The sequence below is a fragment of the Nipponia nippon genome, unplaced genomic scaffold (assembly GCF_047370975.1).
Source record: "Nipponia nippon isolate SJK-2023a ecotype South Korea unplaced genomic scaffold, ASM4737097v1 scaffold_3, whole genome shotgun sequence".
In the NCBI taxonomy this organism is placed as follows: Eukaryota; Metazoa; Chordata; class Aves; order Pelecaniformes; family Threskiornithidae; genus Nipponia; species Nipponia nippon.
In genome coordinates, this window is record NW_028262347.1 from 90414660 (window position 1) to 90438176 (window position 23517).

General features: G+C 36.4%; 1 protein-coding gene and 1 non-coding gene across 5 annotated transcripts in view; both read right to left on the reverse strand.

Moving 5' to 3' along the window:
* Window positions 1-1219: 1219 nt before the first annotated feature.
* CCAR1 (cell division cycle and apoptosis regulator 1) overlaps window positions 1220-23517 on the reverse strand; it is a 29570-nt gene continuing 7272 nt past the window's right edge. The window contains exons 3-26 of one of the 4 annotated variants that reach the window (XM_087767734.1): window positions 22568-22740; window positions 21885-21929; window positions 21179-21211; window positions 19990-20183; window positions 19328-19442; window positions 19052-19244; window positions 17792-17924; window positions 17303-17464; window positions 16652-16877; window positions 15267-15380; window positions 14209-14375; window positions 13274-13484; window positions 12385-12468; window positions 11525-11710; window positions 9688-9879; window positions 8972-9205; window positions 8516-8627; window positions 8217-8258; window positions 6707-6789; window positions 5490-5636; window positions 4968-5088; window positions 4231-4416; window positions 3632-3837; window positions 1220-2591 (exon numbers count right to left, since the gene is read on the reverse strand). In XM_087767734.1, coding sequence (XP_087623860.1) covers window positions 2532-2591; window positions 3632-3837; window positions 4231-4416; window positions 4968-5088; window positions 5490-5636; window positions 6707-6789; window positions 8217-8258; window positions 8516-8627; window positions 8972-9205; window positions 9688-9879; window positions 11525-11710; window positions 12385-12468; window positions 13274-13484; window positions 14209-14375; window positions 15267-15380; window positions 16652-16877; window positions 17303-17464; window positions 17792-17924; window positions 19052-19244; window positions 19328-19442; window positions 19990-20183; window positions 21179-21211; window positions 21885-21929; window positions 22568-22740 — 3419 coding nt within the window. In that variant the 3' untranslated portion in view covers window positions 1220-2531. The remainder of the gene's footprint in view (window positions 2592-3631; window positions 3838-4230; window positions 4417-4967; window positions 5089-5489; window positions 5637-6706; window positions 6790-8216; window positions 8259-8515; window positions 8628-8971; window positions 9206-9687; window positions 9880-11524; window positions 11711-12384; window positions 12469-13273; window positions 13485-14208; window positions 14376-15266; window positions 15381-16651; window positions 16878-17302; window positions 17465-17791; window positions 17925-19051; window positions 19245-19327; window positions 19443-19989; window positions 20184-21178; window positions 21212-21884; window positions 21930-22567; window positions 22741-23517) is intronic. The other 3 variants (XM_087767735.1, XM_087767736.1, XM_087767737.1) reach the window with 3 other exon arrangements.
* LOC148054766 (small nucleolar RNA SNORD98) lies at window positions 14528-14591 on the reverse strand. Its single transcript, XR_015707138.1, has one exon. It is a non-coding gene; the product is annotated as a small nucleolar RNA SNORD98 (small nucleolar RNA).

The window sequence follows — 23517 nt, forward strand, 5'->3', positions numbered from 1 at the left end:
AACTACAAACAAATTGGACATTGACGCATCAGAGTTAAGACATGGCTTAGGCTTACTTTTACCAGCCTTTCGCCAGCAACTGATACCTAATGAAAGACTTAAAAGTAGAAAGCCCATGAGGTGGGAAGTGTGGACATGAAATGCAAAAACATCGTTCATAAATTAAAACTCATAGAAGATTGCTTCTCCAAACCTCCATTACTGATACTGTATTTCATTTTCTTAAGAATTAGTTATATTTCTGGGAATATTACCAAGAAGCTTTAGCCAACAGCCAGCGTGACACTGTGTATATACAGAACCTTGTGCTGTTTGATAAAGCGACTTAAACAGTCTGTAGAGGTGTCTGTTCCTCCTCAGATTAGTTGTGCTTCAGAAGACTGGTCAAGCTCTGTATAGGCTGTAAAACTTTTCCTTGTTCTTTTTCCTTTATTCTTTACCCTTTTAACTTCCTTTCCAACATAAATGCAGACTGTACATCGTATCTGAAAGACTATTACATCAAAGCAATATACAAAAGATTACACTCATTCTAACAAATACTTTTTTCCTTAAATACTGTAAAAATCTGTATCACTAGCAACTACCTCACAGGGCCACTCACTGAAACACAAGATGAGGCCTGCTTTTTGCGACAACTGCTTTCAGCTTAGCAGTTTAAGGTAAAAACACCCTAGCAAAATATTTCAACAGATGTTTCAGTGTGCCTAAAAAGATGTTACTTTGAATTCTAGAATTCTTTTCTTGTATGTTCACATGTACTGCTGAAAATTCATGAACAAAGTATTTCAAACGCAATCCTTTCAAAGTCCATTTAAATAAACAGTGCTCAACAAAAATGAAACATGCTGTCAACAATTTGTACAAAGGTAAAGGTGAAAAATATAATTTGATTACAAAAGAATTTAACACCATCTGTACACCACAGATAACGCTTTTCATAAGATTAATTTATCACCATCCTCATTCAATCATTCTAATGAGATGTTATCTCTTAATTCATAAAGCATGCACTTTCTGTGTACTTATATGCAATAATTAGTGTTTCTATAGTAGTTCCTACTTTAGTGTGAACAGTTAAGATATTATACAGTGACTCAACTGAGATGAATGAGGGGGAAGCTTATGCATGTTATTTTACTGAAAAGATAGATATCTACTTGTCTAGCTCCAAAAGAGCCAAGAAAGGTAAGTGACAGAAGCACCAGCTAAGACTCTCTTGAACATAAATTCAGGCATTTTAATGTGTATCTCAGTAAAGCTACATGAGTTTCCATGTAGGTTATTCATACATATTATGGCACTTGGACTCTCCTAACAGGTATTTAGTTACCTAGGACATCTAGGCTAAAAAAGAAAAGGTCTGCTAAAATTAACCATTTCTATAAGAAAACACTTCTATCCCAACCTTCAAAACCCTTAATTTTCCTGGAAGTTGCACCAAAATACAATTGTTCATATTTTACATTATTTGAATAAGTTGCCTTTGACAACGATGTCACGTTAACTTTTAAGTTTAGATCTCTAGTAATTTGTGAACACAAAGGAAGGCAATCTTACCCACTTTCAACAAACCAAGTTGTGCCCTGCTCCTTTGTAATTGTAACACGGAGTATCGATACTTGTGTATCCATTCTTCTGTTGGACTTCAGTCTCTGAAGCAATTACACATATTAAGAAAGAAGTCCAAATTTAATTAAAGGCGGCTTACAATGGTAGCTTTTTCTCCATGTAAGGCATTATTCTGACATCTACTGGCCTGGTATCCAACCATACATTTTAATACACTGCATTTGTTATTAAAAAGGAGCATATATATTAATCCAAAGATATGAACAATTAAAGGAACACAAATGACATACATTTAAAACAGGCCTGTGTATTTTCATATAAATCTCACAACCCTACCAGCATTTTGGTAGGTTTCTATTGCTTTCTTAACTCATCTGAACTACTGTATATTATGAGGCTTTAATACAAGCAGCTTTGGGGAAGAAAGTTACATTTGGAAGGGAAAAGAAAGTTGTGACAAGTAAAAAAAAAATCCAAGAAGCTTTTTAAAAAAAAAAATCTTTACTTGCAAAATTAAGCAGCATGCTATTTTGTGATTTATATTTGAATTTAAAAAGACTAATTAGACCGAAATAAAAATAAAAACCTAAAAATGGCAATTCTATAAATAATGAAAAATTTTGATTTCACTAGACTTTAATGAAAAACATTTGGTAATTAAATACTTGCTACTGTTCATTACGTTGATGAACTTTATTAGGGTTAAAACTATAACAAAGTTCATCCTAAAACATTTTGCAATGCAAAATTATTTTCACTCGAGGAGTGTCTCAAATTGAATGCTAAGAATTACAAGCAATCTTCAGAAGCAGACACTCACATTCATAAAACTTTATACATCTTTTGGAACTAAGATATTTATACTACTAAAATCAAACATGCATCACTTCCCATACATTCTGGTATCATGATTTATATTACATTATGTAACACCATTCTTCTAAACAGCAGCAGGTTTATCATACGTTTGCTCCATTTTCTTTGGATTTCTGATCTTTATCTTCGTTCTTCACAATATCCTTTAAAAGAAAGAAAGGGAGAGGATAACATGAACTCTAGAAGCGGTATTTCTCATGTGAACTGTAAAGGAGCATGAGACAAAGATACTGTTTGGTGTCAACTTTAAATGCTATGTGAACTGGTATCTTAGTCTGTTTACTTATAACCAATTCATACTTCCAGTATCTTCCTGAAAAACAGAGGGGGCAGAAACTAAGTGTGACCTAAGCACTTCTGAAGAGAAGCACAAAAAACATCCCCAGAAGCCCCACTTTATAATCTAAAGGTTTGGGGGTTGTTGAGACTTTTGCATAACGACACTGATGACAGACAGCTGCAAGGTATTGCCAGTTTAATAAGCTACTGTGACTTACATGATGCATCACTTGTATCCTACAAGGGGGGAAAAAAGTTCTAACATTTGTCAAGTTTTCTAGGGGTGGGGGTGGGGTGGGGGTGTGTATGGGGCTGGGGGGGTTCGTTTTTAGAACTTCTGTATATGCTCTATTGTCTTTTCTAAACGAATGTAGACAGAAGTACAAGCAAGGCTCCCTCATAGTACCAGTTTGCCACTCAGTAGCCTTCATAACCTACTTCTATTCAACCTTACTTAACAGGCCCCCACCCCACAGCATTCCTAGGGAATATGCAAGTATCTTTCTGTACAGGGATAGACATGCTCTGGAACATTAGGTGGTCTGCTTAAAACTCATTTTACTGAAATACCCCCACATAAATTGAAATACTTAAGAGTAATTTTTCAAGGCAGAACCTAACTGATCAAACAGAAGAACAGATTTGGACTGAACAGAAGAGCAGATTTGGACTGTTGAGGATGGACAAGATCAGGACAGGAAAACATTACGATGGTTTGAGATGTACATTAATATTTATACATTTTTAAAAACAGTTAAGTCAAGAACATGTGTTTCAAGCTTATAAGATAATACTGCCCTGAATTCACGTGAAAATTTTTTTATGCTGAAGTTTTTGTTCTGATAATTTAGTCTACAGGAAGTCTGCATACAATAATAAAAAAATGGAATTAAACAATTCTAACCTGTTTAAGAACACTCTGTATTTCATCCATAACGGTAGCTAAATTTTTGATTGTCTTATTCAGCTGACCCTCAAATTGCAAATTTTTATCATCCGAGATCTTCAAATTTTCTTGCAGTTGGCCAAGGTCCTTCTTCACTTCTTTAAGCTCCGTAGATAGACTTTTGTTAGAATTCTCCAGTTGCAGTATGGTCTTTTCATCCTCATCTTGGGGGGAGGGGGGAGAAAAAGGTCAGTCACTTCCAATGCTGTGTACTTTGCATCTTCATATTCCATTTACATGCCAACACCACAACTACTAATTTTTAAAGAATAATAAAAACTGCATTGCATTACCATTTGATAATATTCTGACTACATTTGGAAGTCTTACATTCAACTTGAATAAAAAAAGATAAAAGCATTTCAGCATGGTGACAATGGTACTCAACAACAGTTGGTGTGCAAGTTCAAAGGGCTTGGGAAATAGAAAATGTAAGTTTATGGTAAGCAAATAGCTAAGAAATTTAGATCACAAATTCTACTCAAATTGGTTTATCTACTTAAAAAGTCTTAGTATCTTGCATCCATGTAAGCACCACCTTCCAAGTAATGTCCCACCTGTTTTTTCTTCTAGTAACTGAAGCTTTTGTTCTATCTCTGCCCGCACTCTTTCACTCTTCTCCAGCTTCTGTAAAAGGCTCCCAACATCCACCATAGCTCCATTGTACACAATGAGGCCAACATTTTCTTCTATGGCTTTTGATTCTTGCTTTATAGTAGGCGATGGTAACAGTAATCTGTTTCCTGTATTAGATTAAGCAGCATTAGGAAATAATCACTCTGTCCTAGTGACCAACCTCAAAAACTTCTTAGAAGAATAAATTCCTAAAAGAATAAACATAGATTCAAGTTTGCTGGTCTATCCTTCACATTTCTCTCCTCCCTCCTTATGCCAATTTCACGCTTCCCCCCCCCGCCAAAGGAGCATGTGCTTTCATTACATTCTTCTCTGCCTCCTGTCTGCAGTAATTTGTCCTAAAAAATCAGGCTGATCCTCCTGACTGCAAAACTGCTGTGAATGAGAAATGTTGTTCATCAATACTCAACATTAACCTCCGTCCTCCTTCTTGTTCCAAGATACTAAGATTTATCCTATAGATGCAACAAGATGTGTTGTAAGCCAGAAATGCTGTAATTTATGAACTGCCCAAGATTTACTTTTCCAAACTGGCAGGGTCCCTGCAGACCTGAATTAGTTCTGCAAGAAAGCAAGTATCTCAGAACTCTCATTATCATTCACACAGAAACAATTCTCTGGAAGTTTGTGGCATTAAAAAAAACCAAAACAATACCACCTAACATATCTTCCTGTAGCTCTTCAGACTCTTCTTGATTTTCTTCGTCTTTAGAAGTATCTGTTAGTCTTCTGTAAAAGCAAGATTCTCTAAGCACTACTTTATTAAGTAGCTTCTTGACCTGAAACACAGCCATGGAAAGAAATACGGTGTTACTTAATACACAGACATTGTATTACCTAAACAAGAATGTTACAATTTGGAAAAAACTTAGACAAATTGCACAGCTTTTTTAACTTTAATATACTGGGGCTTAAAATGAAAACAAGCTGGGGCAGGAAAAGATACCATTTTGAGACAAAAGCTATGTATACAATATGGGCATATTAAGAGCTGCAAACTTTCCCTTTTCATTCCAAGACAATTTACAAAATATTAAACTATTTATTGTACATATGAAGTGGCTACATAAAAATCAGGGTTCAAGTATGTAAGCAACAGCCTTTAGAAGCTAAACTATATTCCTGCCAGTTACAGCATTCCTTTAATATTTTCAAAGAGATTTCTATTACTATACAAAACCTGAGCACGTGACAGGTGTAGTCCAAGAGTGTACAGTATCTCCTCCATGTCCTTCTCCAGAAGATATCCACAATGACTTTGATCAAAATAAACGAAAGCCATCAGAAGATCCCTATTAAGAGTTACCATCTGCGTCTTGTCTTTCTCCTACAGAAAATTCATTATGGGATCATTAGGAAGTTAAAATATAATTTTCCCACCACCTACTAAAAACACGTAAACTTTTCGGTTAACAGAAGTCTTCCTCTGTTCATTTTATCATTACTTTCAGTCGAGTGATTAATATAACTAGCATTTACCTACTGAGCTCAAATATAATGTAAGCAAACTATTTAGGACAAGTAATCTTTCAAATATTTAAACAATTACAGCACAATGGAGAGTAACATCTGATAGACGTACTTTCCTTTTGTTCACGCTACTATGTAAGAAAATTTGTAAATTCATTAACCTATTTAAACAAGTAATAGTAAACATCCCTTCTCCTCCCAATCATATATTCTACTGAAGAGCTGTTTTCAAAGTGAAATCCCCATAAACATGTAATGGATGAGCATCCAGCTCTCACAGCTACAGTAGTTCTGCAGACTCTGTTTTCCCATTATTCCTGTTCCTACATCTCCTATTTCTCCTTGAAGAAAAAAAATAGAGTATCAGAAACTTGTTTTATTCTTGCATTTATAAAGGAAGTTTAAGTGTAACAAATCAAATTTATGCTGTTCCTTAATCTGAACTGTGGAGGCAAGCTATTGGCCTCATGACATGAAAAGCATCCATTTTCCTGCAGGGAGATGTAAAAACATCATATAACGATTCCAAGCTTCCCAATTGAAAAGCCAGTTTATCCATCAAGCTAAGCTTCTGCTTTTCTTATGTAAGAATACAGCAGTTTAAAATAATGGATAATCACATCTGCCGCCTCTTGTGTGCACATACAGCATTAGTCCTCACATCTTTCAGATCAGTATCTCATCTAAGAAAGTTCTTCCAACAGCTTTCACCCAATGAACTCTAAAATCTACGTCAAAGTAGGTTGCAAGCACCTTACCCAAAGCTGTCACATGTTCCCTACCTTCTATATACATTTAATGTTTCAGTCCAGAAGTGCTGAAGGAATCAAGGAGTGCAAATAGGTCTTATAATAAAAATGAAGTTAAGGTCTAATTAGGACACCTCTAACAAGGTTATATGTAGTTGTTAAGAAAGGTGTTAATTACTTTATCTTTCGACGACCTCTCTTTACAATGCCTGTTTCCCTCTCTTCTGTCCTCCCGTTTGTTCATTTCCTCTTCATCCCGGTCTGTAAAACAGGAAGAAAATTCAGCACATTCACAGCAAATGATTCTATAACCATTATCTCAAAATACGTATGTTCATTGAAAAAGTTCACATAAACCCCCAAATATCTGAAATTAATATATTTCCCTGAAAATAAAAAAAAACAAATGGCATGTAAGTGAGTCCTATTAAATTTTGATTTTTCTCTTGTCTTATTTGAACATAAGCCATTTGTCATTTTTTTTTTCCTCTGCGTTTCTTTCACACACACAGGATAGAAGAGCTGAAACAAACGCTAACTAGGCCAAAATGAGTTCCGCCAGCATCACCACCTATTTAACCGGTGTGCAGAAAATTACCACAATTCTCCCTAAATGAGGCTTGGCAGAGTCTGCATTCAGCTATGGTTATTCCTGTTAGGACAAAATCAGTACTATTTACTCTCAAATAATATTTTACATCATAAAACCCATATCAACTATATCATTAAAAGCATGTGTTTACACTCATGTCTGAGTGCGATATTACTGATCCAATGATTTGGATTCTCCAAAAAGTTACAGATCACATCGCTTATTAGATGTGAATTACAAACTACAGGTTTTTTGTTTAAAGGTAGACAGTACAGTAAAACTAAATCTAAAATCAAGAGAGAAAGAGGAATATGACAACTGCAGGGACGGATTATGGCATGCAGCTCTGTACCTTATGTGCAAGTCTTTGGTCAGAGAATCACGTGCCAAGTTCAGCTTTAAGCTCACCTTTCTTGTGAGAAAAACTTTGGAAAAAACTATGTATCGCAACACTTGTCTAATTTTGCCAACACGTTTCTGAGAACCAATAGCTTTCTCCTGCACCTCCACGGCATGTTGGATTGTTCTCAGCAACTGTGACTGGGAATGGCACAAGGACAGATTATGGGAAGTAGCAGCACTTGTACAGAACAGACAAGCCCAGGGCACTCTCACAGCCAGATTATAAGCGAATAAGAGTTATTTTGGAAACCACAGGTTAGCACCAATTTTTTTAAGGCTGGTGCAGTACTCTGCCAAAAATACAACTGAAAATGCTGGTTAGAAAATGCTGGGACTGCAGTATCTAAGCAGTTCAAACCCACATCTCTAGCAAAAACTCTCCACAAAAGGACAAAAACCCCAAAGAAGTACAAACCAAGAAGCATACACCATGTCTTACGCCTTTCTGAATCTCCGAGCAGGGACAGAGGGCTACTGCTACTCCCTGGAGACAAGAAAGTTCCCCAGCCCCCTTCCCAGTTTCTTCAGTAAACACAGCTCCACCCAAACAGAAATCAACTCCTCATAACATCATGTAAAGAGCACCCCACACTACATTCTGGCCTAATAAAAACAGGATGACATTTCAGAACTGAGAAATAGGAAGTTAGGCACTTAAAAGTGGCTTGGTTTTTCAGAGGTGCTGAATACTCACATCTCCTACTGACTTCAATGGGAGTTGCGAGTGGTCTGCATTCTGAAAAAAATAAAACCACTTCTATATGCATGCCTTGCTTTGAGTACCGCAGCTCGTTTATATTAACTATGTTCATACAATGCCTAGCATAATGGCACTTACATTTTAAGTAGATCTGGTTAGAATTACTAAAATAAAATTAGTCTAATAGCACAATTTTAAATTGTCTAGTTCCAGTGCATTCTCCAGTTTGAAAGAATATATTCAGTGGCAATAAAAAAATTTCTAAAAGCCACAAAATTCATAATTCAAGATACCTTCATCCTCATCTTCAGCATCTTCTGCCTCCATTGGATCATATTCTTCTTGATTATTGTCATCTTCAGTTTCTTCTTCATCTTTAGAATCATCTTTCCTTTTATCTTCCCTCTGTAACAAAAGTTCCTAAAAATTTATCCAGTCAGAACTAAAAACCAGGAAAGTAAAAACCTCACTAACATTCATTCAAAATTTGCCTATGTTTATATTTAGTCACTTAAAAAAACAAATACAAATCTATGTGATATAGCTGAATGTTAAAATACCCCCAATACACCTGTAAAATTTTTAAATTACTGAATACAATTGAAGCATATTTAAATAGATCAATGAGTCAAATCAATTAACTAACATTACAAGACCTGAGTTTTCGAAAGCAATAAAGTAAAATTCAAATAGAAACAGTTTAATATTGATCCAGACAGGATAGTACTTCATATGAACTAGCTGCAGACCTTCTTTTCATCTCTATCTTCTTTTTTGTCTTTATCATCTCCAGATTTTCTCCTCTTAGGTTTTGGATCATCTGTTTCATCATCTTTTTCTTCTTTTTTTTCTTTTCTCTCATCTTTTTTGCTTTTTTTGTCTTTTTTGTCCTCCCTCTCTGGGAGAGAAATCAGTGCTTTGTAAATTCTGACACCAAAATCTCTCTGAAGCATTTCATTGAAGAGTTCTGCAAACAGCGATACCTGCACATAAAGGAGAATGAAAACAGAACTGACAAAAAGTTTTAAAATATATATTAAAAATCTGTACACTTATGATTAAATAGCTATGAGGTGCTATCTTACCAACTTTCACCATGTCAGAATTTTATGTAGTGTCAGATTTCTTAATATCTACTTTGAATACAGAAACCTTAACCAACTTTATAAAAATGCTTCTTTCCTGCACTGCAGTAGCTTAGGACCTAGACTAGCTGTATAAATTATAAACTCAGTTCCATATCTGAAAACCTGTGCATTTCTTCTGGATATCATAGAGTGAATATACTGGTATTGTAAACCATGGACTGGACAATTTTTTCTAGGTATTGCACAAAGAAACTAACTTAAACAAGTTTTATTTTGCCATGCTATCATAAACGATTACAACTGAAGAATACTGCAGTTATCACATAGAATTAAAAAGAAACGAGAATGGCTAACTCTAAGTAGCATAGGTAAATTACCTCAAAGGAATGTTCTTTATTATCTTCTAATCTATAGTCCAGAAGAACACTAAGAGACATAATGCTACAGTCAAACTTCCCACTCTTTGCTGCCCAGTTAGGATGTACAATGATTGCTGGTTCATCGGGCAAGATATATCGTCTCTCCCGCCGCTGACGTTCCATTTCTTCTTGACGTTTTCTTTCCTCTTCCTAAAAAGAGACAAAAAAATAATATACGGCATATTCCAAAGCTGAAGTTTCAGCCTCTATATTAGTTTTTAGGACTCACTTCTTTAAAGAAAGTGAAGGAAAGCCTAAGCTGCGGAATGCAACACAGAAGACAAAGTCACAGACTAGAATTTCCAGAATGCATACTGTGTCCATTGCCAACACTCACCTAAGACAACCGGAAACTTGAGCAACACAAAGAAGGACATGCAGTGTTGTTTAGCCCGCAGAGCAACGAGCACCTTCCAACTATCTTATGGTGCTAACCACAGCATGTTGATTTGACATCGGAAGGACTCAAGCTAGTTCACTTCAAAAAATGGTATGCAAGCTAGCAAAGGAGTCGATGCTCCTGAGGGGTCTATTGTTTATTTAGGGGTGTTTTTAGAGCTGTACAGTACAGCAAGTTCTCTTATTCCTTACACAGGAAGAGTAAAGGCTTCATGCATCATCTTCTCAAAGATATCCAACACAGCTTTAACACTTAGCAGATGACAATTTCCTCAGCTCTTTTCGTTATGGGAAATTCAAGCTCTATAGATACAACTGATGCAAATCAAACAAAAGGTTAAAAAAGGGAAAATACCAAGCAGCTTACTGATTGCCAAGAGAGACATATTAAAGGCTTATGAGTATGGAAAAAAGTCATGGCAGAGCTTGTGCTTTTTAAAAAAGCAAGCACAATCAAAGCTCCCTCCCCTAATCTTAAAGAAAGCTGTGGCAAGAAACCCCAAGATAGCAGAAGCCCATCCAAGCTGTGGGAGAAGGCAGCAGCTGACAGAATTAGCAAGTACATGGCCTTTTCTCCCTCAACAAGGTTTATAGAAAATTTCAAATCATTCCATCTTGGTTAGCAGGTAATACACAAAAAGGCAGGTTTAAAAGCAACTAACACACAATACATTGTCCAGACATTTATGCTCCTTTTCTGTGGTTGAGCTTTGCTTTGGCCTTATTGCACAGATCTTGTTTATCCTTGTGAAATAGCAAAACAGACTAAGTAGTACTGAAACACCAACTGCAAAACTGAGAAACTGCAATACACAGGAAGTTTATCCAAAAGCAAAAATTAAAGCTTCATAACAAGGGAAAACAAACCTAAGCAAACCATTAGCCATGTGAAGAAACTGGACTGTTTGAGACACTATAACCTTCTACAGACTGGAACCTGCCCTCCTCCCATTTCCACAATAATTCCCTAAGGCCTGTATGCCACTAAAAGCCAATACAACTGAACAGCTACTTTCCACATAGGTTTAAGAAGTTAAGATCTTGTTAAGTGTGTTCACCTGTTCTCAAGCACAGTTTTTCTCAGGAGTTTGGGATTTCTTTTTCCTTACATTTAAGGTCTGACATTAATTCACACACCCTTAGTGCACTTGCACATTTCAGCTGACTTTGCTGATATAAAGAAATGCAAACTTGCCAAGATTTCACTCCAATTCAGCAGCTCAAGTTACACCAAGAGCTCCCAGTACAGTCATCCGAGAACTACAAAATCCCAACACAACTAGGCATATTCCTCTACTTTTTATACTTATATTTATTTATACAGATTTTAGATATGATATTTTATGTATTTATGTGTATTTAATAAGACTGAAACCAAATATGTCCAAAACCTAACCTCTTTGTCATCTTCAGATTTCCTATCCTCCTCCTCTTCCTCTTCTTTCTCAGACTTCTCTAGCTCCTTTTGCTCTTCTTTTTGTTCCTCTACTTTCAGCTGCTTTGTCAGTCGAGCTATCAACTGAGATTTCAGTCCTTTAGAGCTAAGGGTTCGACTTTCTAATTCTTTGCGAAGGTCATTTACCTGGTAAATAAAAGCTCTGTAAGTGGTATCAACCAGTGACATTGCAGAACATTTGATTAGCAGAAAAGGTGAAGTAAAAATTAAGTAAGAGCACTGAAAAGTCATCTGTATTTTTTAAATCTGTACTGAAAAACACTAATATTTACTGATATATAAAACATATTACATTTAAAGTTGTGTTCTCCTCAAAGAATCCCTTTCTGAGGAACTTTTCACAGGGGCAGGGAAAGGATTTTACTACAGTAGAAGAGTTTATTACTATTATTCCTTTCGCGGAAACTTTTTATTATGTCTCCTGACATACATTTTGGTATAATTATTGCCTTTTTAAACTAACATTTAAGTATTTTAGATCCCACATTTTTAATACAAGTAGATAAAATCAGATTACTGCAGAACCTTCATTTTCCAGTTAAATGTATCATATGTGATACCCTTTAATTGTACAAAGTTCAAAAGTTCAGAATAGTTTCAATTAGCTGTCTTCGCTTATTAAAATCAGGAGTCATACTTACATACTATGATATCACATCTAATACCTATAAATCAGCAAGGAAGATAAAACACTACTGAAGTTTTTTGGTCAGTTAAGGGAATATATAGCCATATTTCAGGTTGTGCCTTAAAAATTAAAATGTACCATGGAATCCAATTTTAAGAAAAGTGCTAGTTACCTTCATTGTTTTTGGATCCAGTTTAGACCAGTGCGTAGGTGTAGAGATCTCTTTAGCTTCCCCATCATCCTTTTCCTCTTCGTCCTGACAAATAAAATTTAGAAATTATCATTCAGAAAGCTTGAAACCATTTCAGTTATTTTTTAAATTCTGTTGCTGATCTGTGCAAGGTCACAACTGTTTCAGATAGTCTTCTCCTAAAGTTATTATTTAGACAAGTTCACACACACATTCTACCACTTTATAAATGATCACAGTGCCACTCAGCCAATACAAGCCAGATCTGTGGAACACAAAAGGGTGATAAGCAACACCACAAAGAATATCGGGGTTACACAGACACTGCTGGTCTCCATTAACCACACAGTGTGTGATCTTCCCCCAGATTTTAAATCCCCAAAATTACTCTTTGTTCAGTCAGACCTTCCCTTATTCCAAGTTGTTGATCAGCCACATGGCCTGAAATTCAGATGTTTCAGACTAGTGTTTGTTCGATTTCAAATATCACAATTAGAACTGGCCACAAGAGAGAATTTAGAAATTTTAGAAAATGGCAAAATGTTTAAAGACAGCTATTCATAAACTGCATCTCACTCAACAACTGGTCCCAGATTCCAGCAACTACGTCTATGATAAAAATTTTCTGCGCATCATAAGCACAATTTAATTCCGTTTGTGATATCAGCATACACATTTAAAGTTAGTGAACTAGCTGAAATAAAAATAAAAACCAACATTCACTACACTGCTGAAAGCTGGTTTACCAGTCATTGTTACCAGTTATGTTCCTCCTATGTATGTATGTTGTGTAGTATGTGGTGTGCATTTTGTGCCTGTGTTCCTGTGCCTGTGAGAAGCAGAAATAGAAAAAGGGATTAGCGTTCAGTGCCTGTTCTCCATCAGCCTCCTTGCGTTCACCCTGAAGCTTCTCGACCAGCTGCTGCTTGTATCCTCGGGAGAGGGTTTCCCACTCTGAGCGGGTGGGAAGGCAATGCCAAACATCCGGGAAAAATAAAACCACTGTCTCCACATGAGCTGGAACTGTACGCCCCTTGTGGGTCTCCTCAGGGCGATGGTAGCGAATCTCTGCAAAACGGTACCTGTTGCAAGGGAAGAAGCATGTTGGAAAAAAAATTCTACAATACATTTTAAAGAGCCTAGATCACTTGTAGCACATCAAGTAAAGAAACTTTGCTGCAAGACCTTGAAGTTTATCTAAAGAAAAAAATTATGAAAGCCATATTTTCTCTTTTGGCACATTTGTAGAAAAGTATCACAATTGAAAAGGAGGAAACCCAACAAAATTCTTTTTTCTGTAACTTGTTGTTTAGCACACATAGGTTTGATGCGCAAATAAAAGTTGTTGAAGCACGTCAAATTTAGCATACAATTGACCTTCCTGGTATTAGTAAAACCGCAATGAGTGTTAACACAGGACAAAAACTTATCAAGAGAAAATATGGCTATATAACGAACAGCTATTTATTTATAACAAAAGAACAATGAAATGAAGTTCTCTTGACGATCTTCTCCAGCTATGCACAAAATGAAAAGTATTTTCAACGCACATTCATTAAAAAAATTACAGCATAACATGTCAAAATAAATCCAGAATTTTTAATTAGTTCTTAATGCAGTATTCAGCACAGTTGGCACCAATCAAGCTTATTACAAAACAGAACATCCTTTGAGTAGTTTACCTGCACTACCAAGAGCAGCCGACAAAGAAAAAGAGGTTTTTCCATATTTTTTTTTTTTTTTTTAAACTTCTGGTAACAGACAAGTATTTCTACAGCATACTTTGTTTTGCAGTACAGTACTTACCATTGTGTGCACACACTTAAGTCAATCCCTGTAAGAGCCTTGCAACAACGAATAGCCGTCTTTATCAGCACGGAAGGGTCCTTTTCTGGATCAGGTCCATCCAGTGATGGGGACCAGTGTCCTCCAATAGCCATAGCTTCATCTTTGCCTTTCATACCCACTAAAAACTAGACAAAAAGAGTCTTCTGAATGTTCCCCAGCTAGGGGTAAAGAGTCATTTTTCCCAAAGCACAAAGAATATTTCATAGCACACACACTGAAATCCGTGAGTAAACTGTCACATCATTTTGAAATCTGAAAATGAAAGTCAGTCAAGAAAGAGTTCAGTTATTTTTTTCCACAGAGTATTTCAGAAATGGAATAGGTTTAAAACATCATTACTCATTCTTGTTTGCAAGACTTTCCATCAAGTTGCTTTATTGGTATAGGCTTGTTCCTTTGTAATTAAAAGCTTTCTAACACAAAAGAAAAACAGATACTAATTTAAATGGTGTCTTAATTCCGATACACATTTATAGACATTCCTGCTTAAAAGTGATAAAGCAAAGCTACAAAAGATAAGACCGCAAGAGCATTATATCTATAAATTCAGGTACTCCCATTTGCTTTAAGACAATGGACTTTAATCAAAAACAAGTCTGTGTTGTCCTGAAACACCACAGCACTTACAGGTTGTTCAGTTTAACAATAGTTAAATTTCACTTAATACAATGGTTACTTAACTGTTGCTTCATTTGTATTCTCTTCACAGTTGAGCCCTTAAAAAAAAGTCTAAGTGCTTGTCAAAGAAGGCTAACAAAGGTAATTATTATATAATTAATACAGGTTTCTCCAAATATCTTTTGTTTAACTGAGTTGAACAATGCAGTAAATAAAAAAGCAGTGAAGATGGAGCTCCTATACACTGGAAAAAGAATTGACATATAAACTAGGTCTCTCCAGAGGAAAAATGAAGCCATTATTTAGCTGCCTACAAACTCCTTCCTTATCAACAAATATTTTAAAGCTCTATAACCAACCTTTATTGCCAAAAGTGTCTGGCATTGAAGCATATTTACCTTTACAAGTCTAGCAGGATGCTGAAATCCATCACGAAGTTCTTGGGGATCTTCAGCCAGAGCACATGACTTGTGATAGAGATCCTCCATACTAGGACTAGCCATCAACATCACCTGTTGTGTAAGCCAGATCAGTCTTGTCAAGGTCTCCCACCATGACTGGTAAACAATGACCACAACTTGCAAACACACACATACCACTACTTTTTCCTTAATGTCATAAAAAATCAGAACAAGTAAAGGTAAAAAAAATTGTAGAACTCAGTGTTAAAATGTCTGCCAATTTCCCTCCTTTCCATATGGACGTAATGTGTGATCTTATTAGAAAAAACTAAACTGAAAGCATATAAAAGCAACATGCTTCACGTGTTATCACTATATGCCAAATACCCTATACCAAGAAGCACACTGAGTACATTTCTGGTTTCAGTAACTGACTCCTATTTTGTCACAATCACAAGAGAACTGATCAACACATTCATCTGCATCCTCGTGGCATCCCATTAGCCCAGTGAAATCTAACAAGATTGCTTTATATCCTGAACAGGTTAATATTATGAAACAGGATGCTATTCCTCAGTTACTGAATATATTTTGAAACTTAACCTTCTGAAAGAAAGCTCTTGCTTTGCATCAACAGACTGAAAAAAAACAGTATGTCTGATATTTCAGCCAAGACTTCAAAGTTTTTATACACAGAAGGCAAGTAAAGTCTTTCAGAAACACAGGGGTTAAAGGCAGTTTTGTTTCTAAAAGCATCTTCAACATGAAATACTTCTAAAACAGATTGACCTAGAAATCTTAGACCTATTTTAATGAAAGTGCTTTCAAATGGAACAGGTTTTAAGAAGACGTTTTGACACTGAGGTCTTTTACACATTATTATAGCCCTTGCTGCAGTGGTTTTTGACATTCAACTAATCCCAATATGCTCTATCTACTTTCAACAAAATAATAAATATTGAGATTAATCTGAAAGAAGGAAATATCACTACAGAAGACCACAAACTGCACAGAAAGAACCCTTGAAAGAGGGAAAAAAGGTGTGCTCCATTAACTATTTAGAATAAATTGCCTAAGAAATACATTCAGAGATCTTGCAGGAGCTGACTTTCCTATAATCACATCAGTGCAACTGGGTGCAGAGATTGGAAGAGACCTAAGTAAAAACAAGATTTAGGACAGCTCTAGTAACAGAAAAACAAACTGAATTTCAGCCATGATTCTTCACACTCTACATACTAGGTCTTTACTGAAAAGTTTAAAATGCTGTATTTTGCTCAAATGGCTGTAGAATATTTTCAGTTCAGTTATACTCACTTTTTCACCCTATTGGTAAAAAAAATTTCTAATGAATAGTCGTAATACTGGAAACCCATACAAACCTTTGCACTGTATAGATGATCAGCATCGGGTGGATCAAGGACAGCAGCATTTTTATCTATAGGATCTACTTCTCTATGCATTACGTAGAAATTACAGTAGTTTCCCAGCTGAAATGGTCTAGACATAGGAAAAGCATCCACCCATGTAAACTGAGCATCAAAGAAATCGCTTGGGATATACAAGTTCTGGTAACGCCTCCTCAGCTCCATCATATCACAGCTACGGCTGAAATAAACAACATTATTTGAAAGATACAGCAACAAAAGAATCATTAATAAAGCACATAATTAAGAAGTATATTAATTGGAAATACAACCATTGTATATTTAATACTATATATATAAAATTTAAAGAGCAATATATTTAAGTTAGAGTGTCATGGATTGAAGTTTAAAAACAAGTAACTACTAAACACTCTTCCTATTAACGTGTCTGTATATTAGGGAATATTTATTAAACAGGGTTATAAAGGTATTTTGCAGTAGCATTCAAAAATAACAAAGAACCTAGAATAAGTTTATCATACAAGGTTCTCAGCCATTACATATTTGATTTTTCTTTAAAATCATCATTTAACACTCAGTACACGCAGTAATCTGTGCCCACAATTGAAGTGAGATGTAGGTAAACATCTGGCACTATGAACATACCAGTCCAATGAAAACTTGGAAAACTGAACCGTGTAACGAGGAACAACACGTCGCGGTCTTCGAGGTGACCTCTCCCTCTCTCGTCTAGGTGATCTCTCTCTGGAGCGTTTTCTCTGGGGTGATCTTTCTCGGGACCTACGTCTCTCTCGTTCTCTTTCACGACTTAAAAAATGCATACAAGATACAAATATTTTTGCGTGCTGGTAACACAAAATGGTTTCTAGCACAACAGAAGCTAGACCTGTCAGAGATGACTCACAAAAAGGAGAGGAGAAGTTCCTCATAGTTTGTTTCAGTACACTGTCTCTTGTAAAGAGAGACTGATTACGCAATTCTTTCATTTCAGACAGACAAGAACTCGTCACTAATATCTAACAGTAAAGCCATTTGTGCATATCACTGATTCCCTCTGGAGCAAGAAGCTCAGCTCTGTTTGAAGACAGGTCTTTACAGAATGCTTTGATTATAGTCTAGTCTTCTACAACATACCTCCTGTCATCTTTTCGGTTTGGCATAGCGTCTCCTCCTCTGTCATTCCTCCCAGAAAATCTGGATGGTGGGTCTAATCTTCGAGCTGGCTGAGGCTGTGAAACTAGACGAACAGGGGGCTGTAACAAACCACCTGAAACAAAAATTTACAAGATCAATACATAATAGGGGGCAACTATCTACACTTTACAAACATTGCTGCTTTACAGTTGTTTCACTTGTGTACATCTTCTAAACTAACTCCAGAGTCAAATAAATACTAATAACACCCATCCCAACTGAAACTGAAGCTGGTTTAAAAGCATCTCCTTGAGATGGAAGCTAATATAATCTAAGCACATAGAAGCTATCATAGTAAATAGCTAAGCCTTTTCTTGGAAAAGTAATTTGTTTTAAGATAGATATACTACCTATTCATTGAACTAAAGAAAACCTAAAACTTATTTTTGAGACTATTCATAGGTAAAAACAATTAGCTTCCTGAAAAATTATTCTTAAATCAATTTATTATACTGCTGCAGCAATCCCCCAGCATATACTTTTACTGTCTTAAGACATTTAACCAACTGATTGTAAATGGAGCAAACATTACCAACACCAATGAACAACTAGGACTAATTACATCGTATTAAGCATTTATCCAAAACGGTTCTGCTTAGGTGATAGCTTAAGATCTTCTCCCCTTGCTTTTACTGTGGGTAAGACAAGTCTTAATTTTATCTTATTATCAACCCTGTTACTGACTCTTCAGCCACTCAAAGTTCAAGTGACCCCACAACAACCTTTGTTTTAGATTTGCCATGTTCATGGCAGTGTTTCTTCTCCCAAATGCCAACTTGGCTAACTGAAATAAATAAAACACAAATATAGAAATAATAGTTTTAACAATACAACTGTGTGAAACCTGATCTTGTTGAACGCTCCTGAAAATGCTGAAGATGATGACTGCCATTAATAATTTCAACTCCCCAACTTGTCTGTGAAAGTGTCAGAACAAAAGCTACACTGAATTTGATTTCAGATTATGAAATCTTAATATGAACCTAAGTCCACGGGGATTTCACTAACCAGGTGATTCTTGAGCTACTGCAGGCAACGTGCCCTGCATATAGGTGCAGGAAGATGCATATTCAAACTGAAAATTCTATAGGGTCCTTTCTGTACTATTTCAACTATTACTTCAGTCTTCTAACAAAAAAATAATATTCACGCACTAAGCACCAGAAGGACTACAACAAATTTTGTGCACTGAAGGAGCACCTTTCTGCTGCGGCTGCTGCAGTAATGGCTGAGGCTGTGTCTGAAGCAAAGGTGTGATTGAAGCTGCTGATATCTGTGCCTGCAACAAGGACTGTGGCTGCGGCTGTGCCTGAACACTGAATGCAGTCTGCTGTGCAATGGGCTGAAGAACTGCCGGAGGTGTCTTCAGTAATGGCTGAGCTTGCGTCTGGTTCTAACAGCAGAAGAGAAAATGAGTTGTGAGTGAGCTTGAACGAGAAGCAGTCAGTACAAGTTACACTGGGTAACCCCATGTACCTGATTTGGAAGTGTCTGGATCCTTTGTGCATTCCATTTGAATGGCATATTAGGATTGTAAGTAGCTTCTACCAAAACTCTGTCACCCACCTGAGGTGTCTTTCCTTTAACCGCACTGCAAACATTGCAGAAAATGTATTGTGAGAGTCTTATTTAGCTAGTTTTACATTTGCAAGTTACATTTAAAGTGGAGAGAAAGTAGATAAAGTTCATTAAAAAAGCTTATAGGAATAGCATCCACCCCAAAATTCAGCGAAAGTACTATCTGCTTCAGTTCTGAGTATGCACAGGAATTTAATTCCTGTCTTTGGCCCAAAAGCAGAAGTTCCCTAAAGAGTACTGAGTAAAGATAGGCAGACAGCAAGTTATATGCATTTAATCACCCACAAATTCTGCAATTTCATATTATGAGGAGCTTAATACCTTCCGAGTCTCCCAGCTTTGGGTTTTGCATTAAGAAAACTCAAAAATTCACATAAAGGAACTCACATCTGCTGTCTGTTAAACTTATCTCACCATCTGACTTCCAGTGTTGACAGAAAAAAACCATACTAACTGCAGGCACTACCAATGGAGTCACAGAATTAGAATGCAATAATCTAAACCTTTTATTTAGGGAACATATCACGGAGTACATCTGCAGGCAAGTATTTACATCTTACCTAAGCTGAAAAAAGACATCTTCGTCCACAAAACCAAATGTATCATGTAGTTTAGTAACTACCCCAGTGAAGACACGCTGCTTTTGTGGCTGGGTTTGCTGTTGACTTGACCGGGGTGCTGGATAAGAAACAGTTATCTGGGCTGCCGGTTGAGGAGTAGACAGGCTAAGACTGGTAGGTAGCGCAACAGCTGGCTGCAAGCAAAATAAAGCAAACTATAAATCTTATAACCAGCTGACATATCTACAAGGAACAGTTCCTTTACCCATGTAGACAGGAGTTTAAAACGTCTCTAAAGCAATTATTCTGAATAGAGATTTTCAGAATGTGGAAGTTGGGGTGTTGTTTTTTGTTTTTTTTTAATTTTTTAGAATTTTTTTCTACTTTGAATGAAGACTGGCTTTGTTTATCCTTTTCTTTTAAAAAAGTCAACTTCCCCAAAATACACACATTGCCTAGAAAAAAAATAAAGACTGCACTATTGTTTACAGGTAACCCATACAGTGGGCCTGAAGAGGAGATAAGTTCCTAACTTTGCTAGGAATACACACTTAAGAGATTATTCTCCATTTATATCCCAGCTGTAGTGTTGGAAGTCAGTAAAGGTTGAGGCTAACAGGAACCCTTCCTTAACTCAACAATTCACGTGCTTGCCTTCTTGCAAAAGCAGAAGACAGTAAGATATGAAATTAAGTAACCTATTTTTACCTTTTTTTTAAAGCACGTTTAAAAGGTTAAGTGAAAACGGAACTAGAGCAACTTACAGTGTGTTAAATGGTTGCATGTTTTAAACCTGTCAAGCTCAGCAGGATTCTTTTTAAACCTCTCTATACACATACTGCAATGCTGTTAACACAGAAAGTTAAATTCCTTCTAAAAGGAGAGAAAGAAAGATTTTCCCAGTTTGTTACTTACTGCAAAACAACTGAACACTTGAAGTTCAAGCCAAAAAAAATTATAATGTAATCAACACACATATTCCCTTCAAGATTAAGGAAACATGTTTGCCGTTAATTTTTGAAACCAAGGCTATGCATATTTTAACATCTGGATAAAATAAACCTGTACCAATAAAATGCCCATTCATGTTAGTTCATTTTACAGATTAAACTACCCAAGACGTCACAAATTTGCACTCTTGCATTATCTGTGTTTGGGGATGAAGACCAAACAATAAAACCAAACTAACCTGAGTTAAAAGGGTCTGCTGAGGTTGCTGCAACTTAAAATAAATAAAGTTATAAATTAATTTTATATGCTTAAGGAAATTGTACAATTTTACCTCCTCTTTACAAGTAAGAGTTTTTGCTTAATCTGAGTCAGTTAATGGTCCTCTGGGGTTTGGTCATTTCAGCAGTTTGCATATGCATAGAATTGTGCTCATGTGGTTAATTTTAAGATTGTATAATCCAGGTTTATTCAGTAAGCAGAAATGCTGGGTTTTTTGTAACTGAAAGTTAATAGCAATACCAAAAAAAGTTTTGGCAGCTGGAGAAGCTTAGGCCTGTAATTTCCGTGTCCTTTTATTCTTTTTCAAAATCCTGTTAAGTTCAAAGACCATAAAAAAATGTAAAAGGGAACTTTTTTTGGACAGCATCTTTCCAGCAGTTAAAATACACGGCCCTGTTTAGACCAAAGTTTAGCAGGAATCGTGTGCACATGGAATAGCATAGATTTTTAAATTTCCTTTTTGCGTGAAGGTAGGCAGGCTTCCATTCTGGATACGTCTCTCCAAGTTTATGAACTTCAAGCTCTCTTTCACTACAAAAAAATATTACTTAGTTTCTTTAACAACTTCCCATACGAGGATGATTTTGGAGACAAATCCTACAAGACACACAACTAACATTATTTTTAAAGTTATTTGTGATGTACACAGTAAGAATCAGACAAACCTGTTGCTGTACACTATAGAGAGTCTGCTGAGGTTGTGAATATTGCTGAAACAGATAAAAGCAAAATATCTCATAAACAGGAAGTATTATTACCCCAATAATACCAAATACAAGTTATCTGCTAAGCAAGTTTTAGACAGAAACTATTCACATTTAACAATTCTAATACAAAACATAAGCAATAGTATCAACATATATTACTTTCATAACAAATATTCTTAGCTTTTAGAGCGGACTCCGATGTGCTCTTTCTAGCTAAAATCAGCAATTTTTGTTAAACCTGACACATACAGTATCTAGAGCACAGTATGAAATTATGCAAAATGCTATTAAGGATACATATAGTGATGGAAGACACTTGGAACTTGAGATTCTCCATTTAGGGGCAGCAGAACTCCTCATCACAAAAGGCATGCCATAGCTAAAGTCAGCACCGCCATAGCTAAAGTCAGCACCGCCATAGCTAAAGTCAGCACCGCCATAGCCAAAATTCCCACCTTCACAGATTAATACAACTATTGATAGCTGTAGACCTAAAACCCCATTGTTTTTTATACAGGTTTATACTGCAATGTTCACCATTTCCCATTCTGCTTTTCTCCTGGATACTTTAGCTTTACAAAGCCACTGGTTTATATTGTTAAAGTTCATACAGTCAACAACAAATGCTCCTTTTTCTTTACCTGCTGTAACGCAGCTGCTGCAGCTGCAGCTTGCTGCTGTAAAGCAGCTGTCTGAGTTAGCTGATAGTTCGTTGGTGTTTGTGTAGTTAGGCCTGCTGCTGCCAATGCCGTCTGCTGGGTGTATATTGTAGGAGAGGCTCCAAGCAGCGATGGCTGCTGTACACCAAGAGCAGCTGAAAAGAGAAAACACACAATAAGCACTAAGAGCAACTTTAAACAGCTGAGGTTTCTGACAGTTGTACTAGACGCAGTACGTGATGCTTCACCCCTGACTCAAGCTCGTGAAGTAGATAAATCCAACTACAAAATTCAAGATAAAGGATCACACCTCACTAGCTTCTCTTCTAAGTTCATTTACAAATAGTACACCACAGCAGAGGCACAGAGACCGCTTAATTTCCTTCTCTCAAGTTGCTCATGATTTTATAGCTCTAGTAGCTGTCATCCCCATCTGCGCCCACCCCCAACACACACACTGTACTCTTTCTTGAATGTATTTCAGGTTTTGGATGAGATTGTTGCTCTGTTCTGTAAATCAATTACTACATTTCATTCTATCTGAGGGCAAGAGAAATCTTTACTCTTATAGCAGCTATGAAACGGAGGCTTATAGAACGTCTCCTCTGAAAATGCACAAGGCTTCGCTTCACTCAGTACTGTCTTTGTCCCCGAGTGAGCTGGATTTTGTAGATGTGGGGGCTGGTAGAGAAGGAACAGCCTTAAAACAACAAGGAGTTTAATCGGTCCCCACATATAAAGGGACCAAAGTCAAGCTCTCTCCAGCTCTTACTAGAAAGTGTTTGTGCTGCCCAGACTCAAACTGCCTAGAAGGAAGTATGAGTTTATTTTATTGTCATATCAGCTTTTAATTCACTGCAGAAGATGAAGCAAATCATGAGGAGCAGCTATCCATGTGCTATGCTTCTTATGCATGCAATACTTCTGAACAT